Source organism: Rhea americana, unplaced genomic scaffold, assembly GCF_003343005.1.
Source record: "Rhea americana isolate MKP2758 unplaced genomic scaffold, rheAme1 scaffold_13, whole genome shotgun sequence".
NCBI lineage: Eukaryota > Metazoa > Chordata > Aves > Rheiformes > Rheidae > Rhea > Rhea americana.
The window spans coordinates 5,624,422-5,637,501 of NW_028185372.1; the positions used below are offsets into that span (position 1 = coordinate 5,624,422).

The window sequence follows — 13,080 nt, forward strand, 5'->3', positions numbered from 1 at the left end:
TTACTAAAGTCACTGGAGTAAGTTCCAATAGGAACAAAGGGGACCAAAACAGAGTTTAGAAGCCAGAGTTATCTCAAAAAAGGAGGCATGTCAAGTGGCTGTTTCTAACAGTAATGCTCCAGTGCTCCAAAACAAAAACAATTTGAAGAAAGGAACAACTTTCCTTCTCAAAAACAAACAAACAACCACCACCACCACCACCAACAAAAACAAAAAAAAACAGCGTAAAAAGATGGGCCCAGCACGGGAAATAAGATTTCGTAGAATCAGTAAGGTTGGAAGGGACCTCTGGAGATCATCTAGTCCAACCTCCCCGCTCTATGGTCACATGTACCGTACGTACACTGTTCTGGCTGCAGCTGAGCTGGGCTGAGAGRTTACTGCCCAGAGTTTGTTCTGAACTCTGGGAAAGGCTGAAACTGGACGAGCAGCTAATGAGGACTGTGGAGACGGAACTCAATAGTGAAGAGAAGGAAGAGTGCAGAAGACAGAGGTCTAAAGAGTATCTGTGTTACTGGGAGGGATCTGGCACTGGTTGGACAAGGGCAACTGCAAGGAGACACCACCTCTGCAGGTCTGGGACAAGCTGTGTAGTTCTGATACAGTCTGGTTTTGGACCACCTGGCTTTGTACATGTAGCTTTATGTTAGTGCATTTCTTTCTATGTAAAAAATAAGTGGTTCTCATGAAAGCATGCAGGGTTTTTTTCAGGTGGTCTTGATTTGGTTATTTTATTAGTAAGATGATTTTTATTTTTAGGAGTGCCCTTGTGTTGCTTGTTGGAGAGATGATTAATCCTGTAGAGTACTATATGTTTACTAGAAGTTGTCATACTTTTTTTCATGGGAAGTTTTATAAAAGGGAAATGGTTGAGCTGCAGTCTTCTGTTTCCCCTTTATTTGAATAACATGCTAAATCAAGCAGCGCTTTATGAGTAGCAGTCACCATTTGATTCAGATGTATTTTGGCTGTGTGAAAGGACCAGTAGCACACTTATTCTTAGTGACAAATGCAAACATATAATAGCATTTGACTCAGCACCTCTGTTCCTCTAGGTTATGTCAGGAAATAAAAGCAGTGCGATTTTTGATGTATTGACACTGTTCATATGTCTTTGAAATGGTTTGCATTTGTCATCGAAAAAAATGTTACAGGTGCCTGGGAATTTGCATATGTCATCACACATACGTTCTCCAACATTCAGAGGAAAAGATTACTCAGAGTCACTTGTTATTCTTTTCTGTATAATTGCAGGTGCACCATAGGGAAATTTGATATATAGTGAAAGGAATAAAGAATATATCGACAAATTTTGATTCTTTACAAGCACCTGGATCTTTCTAGTTGAAAAAATAACGGTGACTGTTGCTGGGTCATCAATTATTGGATCGCAGAGGAAACAAATTTGTTGAACTAATGTATTTCAGAAAAAGATTTAAAGTGGCCTATATATCTGAAAACAAATTGCTGGGATACAGACAAGCACATTCAAAAAATTTTAGAGAGTACTTAAAATATTGGTTTGAAATCCATGAGCTTTATTTTAATAAGGAATCCAGAAAATGGCATATTTGTGAAATGATTTGATAGTCACAGTAATATAGCAAGCTGCAAATGTGAAAAATAAAAAAAAATGCTCACCAAAATTTGCACTACCTGGAATACTTCTTGAAAGCTTTAGCAAAGCAGTTACATACGTGTTTATAGAAATACCAGGAGCTTTGCAGAGGCTGGAAGTCTTGTATTCCCTGTGCAGCTCATCTGTAGTCTTAGTCGAGTACTAAAAGCTGCCTTAAATCTCGGTGGGATTTAATTCAAGTTCTAAATTCAGTAACAAGAAGAAAATATATTTTAGTATCGTGAGAATGTTCTTGCTGCAGTTGGTTAATGGTCACTTTTTCCACAGCTGTACTAACATCTGCGTGAGAATTTATATCCATTTACTTTTAATTTCTGTCTTATAAGAGTGTACTTTTAATTGTCTTTTCTGGAAGATAAGTATGATGATTTTCAGTAACTTATTTAATGACATTGGTGTATATTTCACTGTTTAAGAAAAGATCTTCTGCTTCAACATTTATTTGACTATGTGCAAGAGCAAAAAKGCTGTATATATATTTTTTGAATTTAAAAAGCTTTATGCAAGCTTTTATTTTCAGAATCATATGATGTGCTATCTTCCATATTTCTAACTGGCCTGATTCTAACTAGCTATTCATCTCTCTACGTGTCTGTTTAGACACGTGTCATTTTGTGGTTAGTGTTTTATGCAATTGAAACTTTTTTTTTCTTCTAATTATATTTTTGTCACATTACCTGGACCTTATTGTAAAGATAACTTGAATAAATGAAATACAATACTTGCTGATCTTTTCATTTGGCTCTTTTGAATAGTATTTACTTCACTCATAAATGTGATTTGCATTACATTTAAAATTTATTAAGTCTCTAGTGTGTTTTAACTAAAGACATTGTAAAGTCAATACTACCACTAGTTCATTAAATAAYTTACCTAATTAAAAAAACATAGAGTGCTGCCATAGTTTTACGTGCATTTCTGAAAACTGACTTCGGTACAGCCCTTCGCTGATGTGTGCAGAGTTGGAGGGATTCTTTCAAAAGCCCCAGTGTGGGTTAGCGAGATTGCTCCACCTATGGCATGGTTGCATTCTTTCTGTAGAGCAGCAAAGAGAGGTATCCACAACCATTATGCTATTAAATACGTTGATACCAAGTGATCAAATATTTTGCTAACTCATTTGTTCACAAATTCTCAGKAGAATTACCATTTCTCATTCACTCATGGCTGTGACAGTTTTCAACAGCAAAAGGAAACTTTGCATTACGTTTTTCTGGCTTAAGTAATCTGGTACTGCTTTCTGCTTGTTTTTCARTTGCTTTATACTGATTTTGTTTGTGCTGTTTTCAGCATAAAATGTAATTAAAAATGTCTCCAAACTGTGATTTTAGAAGGCTTGACTTTTGGCGATGTTCACTAAGCTGAAGAGAACTTGTGGCCATATAAGGCTGCTGGGTCTTTTCTGCTGTTSTTTGCATGTATATTATCTTCATACAAATTGGAAGAATGATGGTGACATTGAAACCTTCTACAGAACATTAAACCATTAATTCTTTCAGAGAATTTCCTAAGATTCAAATAATGTCAATTAACAAACAAAAAARTAATAGATTATGGATTTTGTTTCTGATTTCTGTCTATGTATTCCAAAATTTTTGTGAAAATAGTCTGCCTGGCCTTTCAGGTGGTAGATATATAAATATTTTTGTCTCTTACCAACTCTCAAGGTACTTGTTCAAATGTCAGACATTTCTGGAATGCAATCCGGAAGTTTTGTTTGGAGGGTGTCCCACTGTACATCTTCTGAAAATAGTAATTTCTACCTTGTACTTGTGATGTGATTTATTCCCAAGCTTTTATGTTTCAAACTGGATCTCAGACCAGCTAGTAGAAAAGAGAATAACCTGTGTTTGTGGATGTAATCCTTATGGAACCAGATTTGTAAAAATRCCCTGGTCAGAAGAGAAGCAATTGYAAGGRTCTGGCTTCAGGACCAAAATGCGATTTTCCTGAGGTGGAAGAGGAGGCAAAAGGGAATGAAAGCGATAGGAGTCTATTSAAAGATTTGGACCATTTTTGAAGCTAGTGAAACAAAGGGCTGAAGGTGGTGTTCTTCTTTTTCATGTTATAAAATAGATAATAATTGTGATAGTTTATAGCTAACAATTGGTAAAAGAATGCAATTTCAGTTGAATCTGTGCAAYTGAACCTTGTTCTTATTCCTTCTTATTGCTTCATCTAGAATAAGGAGTAAAAACATCAGGCCTATATCATGCTGTGCTTTCAGAAATAATATTCAGATCATTAAAAAGGCCTTTAATCCAAAGGTTTTTTCCAGGATATTTTTTCTTTAACAAAATGTCCCTGACATTTTTCCGCCCTTTTTTTTTTTTCTTAGCTCACCAACTCATTCAGAAGTTGTCCCTAGCATATAATCCCAGAGTAGTATTTAATCTTATGTATTTGTCCATAGTTTTCAGTCTTAGTATTTTTCTTCTGGAACAGACCTTGGTGGCTCTTTTTAATTTAATAATTAAGTCATTGATGAGATAGATGTAGGGTTGTGGATAGCTTAAAAACATAATATCTTTAGTATATGTACTTCTGAACCCATTGAGATTAGGTCACATTTACTCTATTGTTGTATCTTTTCTATTGTGTTATAGATTGATATCAGACGACCATAAATGTCCACACAGCAGAAAGCTTGTTCCCTTTCTTGAACGAGTTTTTAAGCTGTAACATTAGCACATGGATCCCTGGCTCTAGGAGAAGCAGCTAAAACTGGAATAGAAACTAGATCACAGTTTCCACACTTAATAAGGCATTAATTCAGCTGTTGCCGTGGGACAGAGCTGGTTAAACTGTCTGTCATAACTATTCCATAGGCATAAATCTTATACTTGTGCCAGATGCTTCATTCTTTCCTGCTGTGTAAAACAGYTGGAAATTCAACTTAAAGGGTTTCATTCCTGGAGAGAAACTACAGGTAGGATGAGTTGAGATAATGTGAATTTGATGGGATGACACGTCATGTACTTCAGCTATAGCATCACTGTTGTGACTTCAAGATGAATGCTTAATCCTGTGGTATATACCATGATACATAAAACTTACAGTTCTAGGCACAGGAAACAATATTACAAATTGATTTAGAGGCATAAAGCTGGGTATAATGGCTGATATGAGTTTATATCAGGAAGCTGACCTTATGGAAGAACATTGCTATCATTCATTTTTCTTCATATGGGCTAAATTCATGTAATCCCCCCAAAATTGTTATATTTAAGGGAGTTTCTTTTCTTTTCTTTTCTTCTTTTTTTTTGTTTTTTTTGAACGTATTTTGTTTCAGTAAATTTTGCTTTGCTGTCTTTGGAAGTTTTCGTGACATTTTTTTCTTTGCCCAGGAGCTTACATTTTGGCATTCTTTTTACTGGCCTGTGCCCAGTAGTGTAATCTGTTTGGACTCTGTGCTGATTATTGAACCCCACAAGAGATAAGCCCACTTAAGATTATTGTATAGGACTGTGGCTTAGTATCATAAAAATGTTGTTTGTCAGGGATATCTGAAGGCCATTTAGTTCTACTTCTGTCAAATCTCAAAGCATGAGGGGTGTATGTTACTGGTGGCATATAGTCTGTCTACTTGCTAAGTAATGTGGATGTGGATCCTGACTCTGCAAGTTGTGAATCTACACAGGCTAAAATGCCTTTCTAATCAGCTTTAAGAATTTAATGTCAAGTGCAGGTGAATCTGCTTGTTCTGTATCAAAATGAAACAGATTCATCTGAAAAATAGCAGTTATGTTGTGCATCCTCATCCAGTTTATAAATCAGTTCTCAAATGCACATAGACCTTTACAGGATAATCTCTCTAAAGAAAGAACTGATATTGTTGAAAAATATTAGAAAATGCTTGCAAGAAATGCACCACAAATAAAATTATTGCTAAAATAAGGCAGGAGCTCTGCATATGAATATTAATTTAAGAAATAAGAGGTTTACATTAAAATCTCATAAGCAGTGAAACATGATGTTTCTCATATGGTACTCTATTGTTCGCTAAATAACAAAAATTTTGCAAGACCGTTTCCAGTATGAAGGTTGTTCTGAGCTTAAAGATCAAGAAATATATGTATTTTAGGATGCCTTCTGCAAAGTGTCTAAGCTGGAATCAGAGATAACGTGGTCACTGGGGCTTTGTTTACACCCAAGAGTTTAACTGTGTGTATGTAGCTAACGCAATATAACTGAATGAGCATGGATGATGGTTGGCCGGTTAGGATGTGTTTATGGGAATGGAAATAAATTATAGTCCTATAAGCTGTATTTATAGCAGTGTAACTGCAATGGGGTTGTGCAGTAGAACTGCACTACCTGAAGGAAAAATCACACACCTCACTGGTATAATCATGTTGTACTTCTACGTGGAGACCAGACCTAAATTAGTTCCAGTTACATTTCCGAGTACTTAAACAAAGCTGCTTTAGTAAAGGCTTTCTTTAGCTCAGTGAGAATTTAATACTGAGAGGTGTTAACAGCTGCATGTTCACGAAGGTCTGTGATTACTGAAAGTGCTTTAGGCCATTGCAGTCCTGTGTTCCTGGCTTGGCTCTAGATATCTTTGAAGCCAGCGAGAAAATGTTTCAGTGACTGCAGGACTGGAACCTCAAAAGAGACCTTGTTAGTCTAGTATGTCTTGTCTTCTGATAAATCAAGTGCCCAACCAGTAGGAAGCAGTTTATCCTGAGTATGGAAAAATGTGCCAGACTCTGATCATATGATCATACATGATCACCAAAGTGAGTGGGAACAGAAAAATTCTGTTCCATTCAGTTCTTTTATTTTGACTTTTTGTTTCCATAGTCTGAACATAACTAACATAGGATTACAAATGCAAGCAAAGTAGCACCACTCTGAGTAGCCTCACTCAGCCTCACTCTGTGGGGCTCAAACAAGCCATGTATTCTCCCCAGCTCTGAGCTCAAATAYGTATGAGAGGAATAGCCCATCTAAGAGCTGTTCCCTTAGAGCTTTCTCTGACGCAGTACTTCTCAGAGTATATCCCCCGCGTGGTCTGGGGGCCCTTGAGAGAGGGCAGCACAGGGATCCCAACATGTGCTGAAAATAAGAATTTAAATAGAAGAAAAACAAATGAACAGTCCTTTTTTGTGTATGTGGAGAGGCTATTCATGTAAAGAGTTAGCAATTTCAGATTAAATGCACCCAGCATAATAAACAAACAGTTCTGCTGGGAACCTTAAACTAAGTTCCAAAATTGAGTCACTAGTGTTACTAACTAAAACTTCAGGTTTCTTTTATTTGGAAGTAAACATTCTGTTTTCAGTCACTTTGTTTTGTAATCTTTGGCTTACGTCTCCCTTAAACACTGTTTTCTGAAGTGGCGGCTCAGACCTGTCTGATTCCAGCCAACATTTTATCATTTGATTTTGGTTTGGCAGTTACATATTCCATTAATGCTTTTTCAAGTGGAAGTGACGTAACGTTTTCATGGCAAAGTTTTGTCTATGGAGGGAGTTTTTATTACTGGATAACAGAATAATTTTACTTTATACTCTTTTATTTATTTAAAAAAAAAAAAAAAACTTTTCCTTTCCCCTCTCTTATGATGCTCATCATAGTAGTGAGGCCACTATGAGATTCCCTGGGTTTTGGATTAGAACCTGAACTTGCTTGCAATCATTACAAAGTCTGGTTTCAGATGATTAGTAACCTGCATCTTCATGAACCTTTTCATTTTAATTCCATCTCACAAGACTGTATAGGATTTTTTCACATTATTTTCCATTTAATGTGGCCACAGATACTTCTGTGACAGATACCACATAATGAAGAAGAAGGAAAAGAAACACACTGTCATAGGAAACGTGCACATAGGAACATAGAGTAATTTGGATGGGAGGAGACCTGTGCAGGTCATCTGTTCCACCCATCATTCAAAGCAAAACCAACTTTGAAGTTACATCCAGCTTCAAATTTAGATTAGGTTACTGAGGGCCTAGTCCAGTTGAGTTCTGAGTACCTCTAAGTATGGAAATTCTGCCACTTCTGTAAACCCCCTTGGAATGTTAGACCACCCTCACTGTGATGAGATTTTTATTAGTCTTGGAAGGACTTCTTTCGGTGGTAGGAGGAAGAATTTGTGGTTACAAACATATCTTCTGAAAACTTCCTGTCCCACACTGGATGATCTTCTCTTTTTTTGGAATGTTCTCCTCTTTGAAATAGTGATAGCTAATGCCACAGCAGATTATTTAGCTTTAAACGTCCCATATCTTTAGGGAAAATTATCCAAGGTGAAGGGATACAGACACTGCCTGTTCCAGATGTCTGAAAAGTAACTAAAAGAGARAAATCACAATGTTGAATTTACACAATGATGGGATTTAATGCTGGCATGACTGAAGCTATCAAAGAGTTGTGTGGCTAAATATGTTGTCAACTGTAATAAACCCTCTTTCTGCTTCCATTTATGTGAACATGTGCAGCTGTTGAAGAAACAGGCATCTTTGCTTCTTAATCAAACAATACATAAAATGAATTATACTAGAATAAATTATGTGCGAAAACTGAGCTGTGCTGTAATAGATTCACTTGTAGAGGAAAGTATGATATATACCTTTTTTTAGTGATTGACTCCCATGGTCATTGAATTGTGAAAGTAGAGCTCACTTCTTGTGAGAGAAAAAGAAAAATATACACAGATTTATTTTATAGTCTGCATGGAAGTTGCATTCACCTAATTTAGAATGATCCACTGCATCAAGTTTTGGTGATGTACAGTACATATGAAAATTTATTCAGAGAACTCTGCCATCCTGCCTTTGTGTGTCTGCCGAACTCTGCAGATGTGAGCACACATCGTGTATTATTTAAATGTGTAGGTTGACACATGCAATTTATAGGATTCAGAAGTGGAAAGAACTTTAATTATATGGCAGGAAGCTTTCAGCATGCTCCAGAGTTGAATTTATTTAAGGCAAAATGAAGATATATGCTAACCTTAAAAAACCAACAGGACTCAGAGGGTACTTAGACAGTTGAATAGACCATTATATCCATTTGTACTGTTCACAGCAGTGAATTYAGTGAGCATCTCACTGGGTAGTAGGGAAAGCACATGTGGACTGAGCTGGAAAATTGAGACCATATATTTGTATTTCTATTTTCTGACAAAAGAAGTTCAGATAATTTGCATAAAAAAGCTACTCTTTAGTGTGACTGTGGCTCTCTTAAATTTGATTTCTACCCAACTTGATGAAGAAGTCAAAGAAGGTTGCCACAACTTCTATAAATACGGGATTTTGGACAGAGAAAGCAGTCCAAACCATACAGAGCTAGTGTTGTGAGTAATGGGGGTACTCCCCATTATAATGCAGGGTTACCTCAACTGGCAAGAAAGGCTTCCTGCTGAGCTTTGAGTTAGCCCCAGGAATAGATGCAGAAGAATGTAGGCTTTTCCAGTTGCGATGTTCATAGAGCAATTTTTTTTTTAAGCGTAAGTACAGACATTGTGAAATACTATTCTAAACTGARCGTAGTGCAGTCCTGATTATTCTTTTTAAGAATGTTGAATTCAAGATGTGCCAGTTTAGCAAAATAAGCGTTCAAAATGGGCATGACATAATTGTTTTTTTAGCTGAACACTTCAAAAGCTGTCAAAATAGCTGTTGCTTCCTGTCCTGGAAACTGTCAGAAACCTATAAATAAACCTAAAATAATACAAGAGTAGGAAAAAAATCTTATGCCAGCAGTTAATGTTACTGTTATTAATTCTGTGTTTTTTTTTCTTTTTGCAGTGTGTCTTATTCCGTGCATGTCTCTGAGGATTACCCAGGTACAGTGCAACATTCTTGTCCATGACACCTGTATGCATGTTGCCACAATTTGCAATATTCAGATGAGAATATTTGAAAAGGTGTTAATGTGTTCCAGGTGCATCCTTATGCTAAYCATTCTCCATTAGTTAGATTATTTTCACAGTCATTTCTCCTTTTCAGGCAYCATTTGTCAGCTGGGTCAGGGTGAGAAAACCTGGTTCACAAGTTTCCTGAGGCCAGGGGTTGTGATGCTTTCAGTGTCTGGAACCATCAATGTTAGAGATCTGGAAGTGCCCAAATCTTGTTTGGCAAAGTAGATAAGGCTTGATCTTTCAAGAGGCTGAGCAATCTGGCACTGGTCCAGTAAAGCACTTCAGTGTGTCAGATCTTAATAAGACTACCCACGTTCTTAAAGTTAAGCCTGTGGTATGTGCTTTGTTACCTCTCAGGGTTTGCTGGACCTGAGGGTTTGTGTATGCGTATGTCTCCGTAACATAAACTTGCAGAACAATTCCTGGCTGCTCATTCCTAACTCCCTGCTGTACCTTGAGCTGGGTTGGCAGGCGCATGGTGGAACTTAGACAAGGGGAATGATCCATGTGAAAGACAACCAAGCAAGAAAAGAAGGCATTTTTCAGCTAGCTTATTTAACAGAATCACAGAGGTTGGAAGGGACCATTAAGAGATCATCTAGACCAACCCCTCCTGCTCAAGCTGGGCCAGCCTCTCTGGGCAACKTGTTCCAGTGCTCTGTCACCCTCACAATAAAGAAAGTTTTTCTTATGTTCAGAGGAAACTTCCTGTGTTCAGTTTGTGCCTGTTACCTCTCACCCTATCACTGGGTACCACTGAAAAGCATCCAGCTGCATTCTTTCTTCACCCTCTCTTCAGATACTTAAACAATTTGATAAGATACCCCCTCAGTCTTCTCTTCTCCAGGCTGACTAGTCCCAGCTCTCTCAGCTTTTCCTCATATGAGAGATACTCCAATCCATTAATCAGTTTATTGGACTGACTCCAATGCACCAGTAGCTCTGCATCTCTCTTATTTCCCTGATTTCATTCACAAAGACCTTGGATGAATACTGCTGGTGGCATAGAGGTTAGCAGAGCTAGGAAAGGGAAGCTGGGGTGAGGGCAGACAAGGAAGTACCTAAGTAAAGTTTCATGGTGATACTGTTGGATTGTACCTTTTTGGAGTATTCTACACTTGGTAGTATTTAAAAGTATAAATATATTGAGTTATGGATATGAAACTCTCTGGCCTTTTTTGATGGTTATCCGTAACATCTCTGTAATATTTCTAAAAGATATTTCTTGTTTCTTTCAGAATCTCTGAAAAAGTAAGGCTTTGATCTTGTTCACTGATAAACAGGAGTGTACTATGTCTATTCACAACACCACAATGTTTGAAACAGATGCAGAGAGGTCAGTCTCAGTATTGATGTCAAACAGGATTTTGTGAAAGAATACTCACACTTTTTATGAGAGAGGTTTTTTCTCACCAGTAAAAAACAGAGGAAAAATTGCTACTAATGCTAATCTATTAAAAGCATATAGTAACTGGAGAAACATATTCATAAAAAACACAGTCATACCAATTGTAACTTGATTAATTGACTGCTCTGTTGACCTGACAGTGAAAGGAGGGACAAATAGTTGAAAAAATCTGCATCGTCATTAACTTTTTCTTTTATAAAATGTCAGCAATGGATTTATTCATTTCAGCACGTGAACTTTTGTAAAGACAYGGAACTTAATCTCTGAGAACTCCCACGCTAAGTCACAAAACTACAACACTGAACAAACGGTTAGTCCCGCAGCAAATGAGGTCTTATTTTCCAGCAAACTCTCCTGTCTGGCAGGTCTCAAACCTCCTTTGCAGATGCTATTTGCAAGCATGCTCTGATGTTCTACAAGGCTGAGCGACTTTGAATCAGCGTCACTAAAACTTGTTGAATATTCTCTGCTATCAGCCCCTGTATTTTAAAGCCAGCTAAAATTTGAACATTTTATGTTATAGCTAACTTGTGGAGGGGAAGTAAAGCAGCTGTGTGTGTGTTTACTGATTAAAATTTAAACCTTCAAGCCTGTGGAAGAGCTGATTTCACATCTCAGGTTTTTGCAGTATGTACATTTGCTTTGTGATGAAGAGATGTTTACTGTTAGGAATGATAATTCCTAAAGAGGAAACTCTTTGCCATTTTACAGCTTTGGGCCTAAATATAATACTTTTGACTTGGTGGAGCAGATTCTTTGCCTTCTTTCTTTGTACTAAACCTCTAACTTAACATTGCTGCTGACTGTGACTGTCTCTTCTCTAGCATGTCTTTTAAGGGATGTTTCAGATACATGTAAGGGTGTGATAGTGTCAGGCATGGAAAGCTCTGTGCTGGTATCTTCTTCAACTGCAAGATGATCTTCAAGTATTGCTACTAGTTGGTGGAGTTTAGAAGAGCATGTACTCATCAAACAAAATTTATTACAGGATAAGTTTTTACAGATCGCTTAGCTCATAGACATATCAGTTACATCCTTTAGAGACTGAGTGTGTGTAATACGCAGTGGATCAAGTTTGAAAATTCAGAAGAAGGCTGTCAGAGTTGATCATCAGGTAAATTGCTAGTCTACTTAATAAATRTATGAAAATAGAAGGGAAAGAAAGAAAAAAGCTACTCTACAATTGGTGTTTGTTCAGCCAGAAGTTATACCACTACAAGTAAATTTTATTTACCATAAGAAGAGCTTTGGATACGGAATATATTTTAGCTCCCTGCATTGTGTTGTGTGTGCATCGTCATCATTTTGGCACTGATAATAGTGTGATGCTATCGCTCAATTGGTTCATATTTGTACCAAAAGATTACAAACAGCTGAGTGTTAATCATAGCTATGGGAACTGTTATATGGCATGACAACTTTAAATAATGGGAGGTATTTGACAGTTTCATAATTGTAAGTGAAAGCTGAAAGTATGCTCATAAAGACACACTGAAGAACTTAATAGGAATGGTGTTGAGACAGTAATGTCTCAAAGTTATTTATACATTGCTGAAATTGTGAAAGAATCAGTGAAAAATTTAGAGGTAGGTAATAACAGTTTCAGCAAAAAAAGCTTTGCAACCATTTTCTCGTAACATTGAYACAATTGGGGGAAAACTGTGCTCCTCTGGAGCAGTTACAGACTCTAACATTAATGAGTAGACTGAAGTTCCATTAATATGAATCGATCGTGACTCCTGTGAGAATCATTACAGTAGCAAGCATTTTGCTAATGAATCAGTGTTCTGAGTGATACATGCTGGCTGTCAAAAACTTGTARAACTGCAATCGTCTACTCTCAGAGTGGTTTATGGATTACACACACGTTAACAGAAACACCTCTTCTTAGAACTCAGTTGATAGCAGCAGTGATGGAGAGAACCAGAATGTAAACCAAAACCAGTATCTTAAGTTTCATTAGACTGGCAGAACTAAAGAAGGAAAGAAAAATACCCTTAGTGGTTGCCAGATGGAAAACAAAGCTTGGCAGTTAAAAGTTATTATCCAGCTGCCAAGAAAGAATGACAAACAATGGGCATAAAAATATAATTAAAATCTATAAAAACTGTTATTGACTAGTCCTTTTTCCATATATGTAGATCTTGGTGATTTTATATT

General features: G+C 37.0%; 1 protein-coding gene across 1 annotated transcript in view; it reads left to right on the forward strand.

Moving 5' to 3' along the window:
• The first annotated feature begins 320 nt into the window (after positions 1 to 320).
• Positions 321 to 13,080, forward strand: part of PARP8 (poly(ADP-ribose) polymerase family member 8) — a 64,341-nt gene continuing 51,581 nt past the window's right edge. Inside the window, exons 1-2 of the mRNA XM_085297701.1 lie at positions 321 to 574; positions 9,400 to 9,437. Coding sequence (XP_085153827.1) covers positions 321 to 574; positions 9,400 to 9,437 — 292 coding nt within the window. The remainder of the gene's footprint in view (positions 575 to 9,399; positions 9,438 to 13,080) is intronic.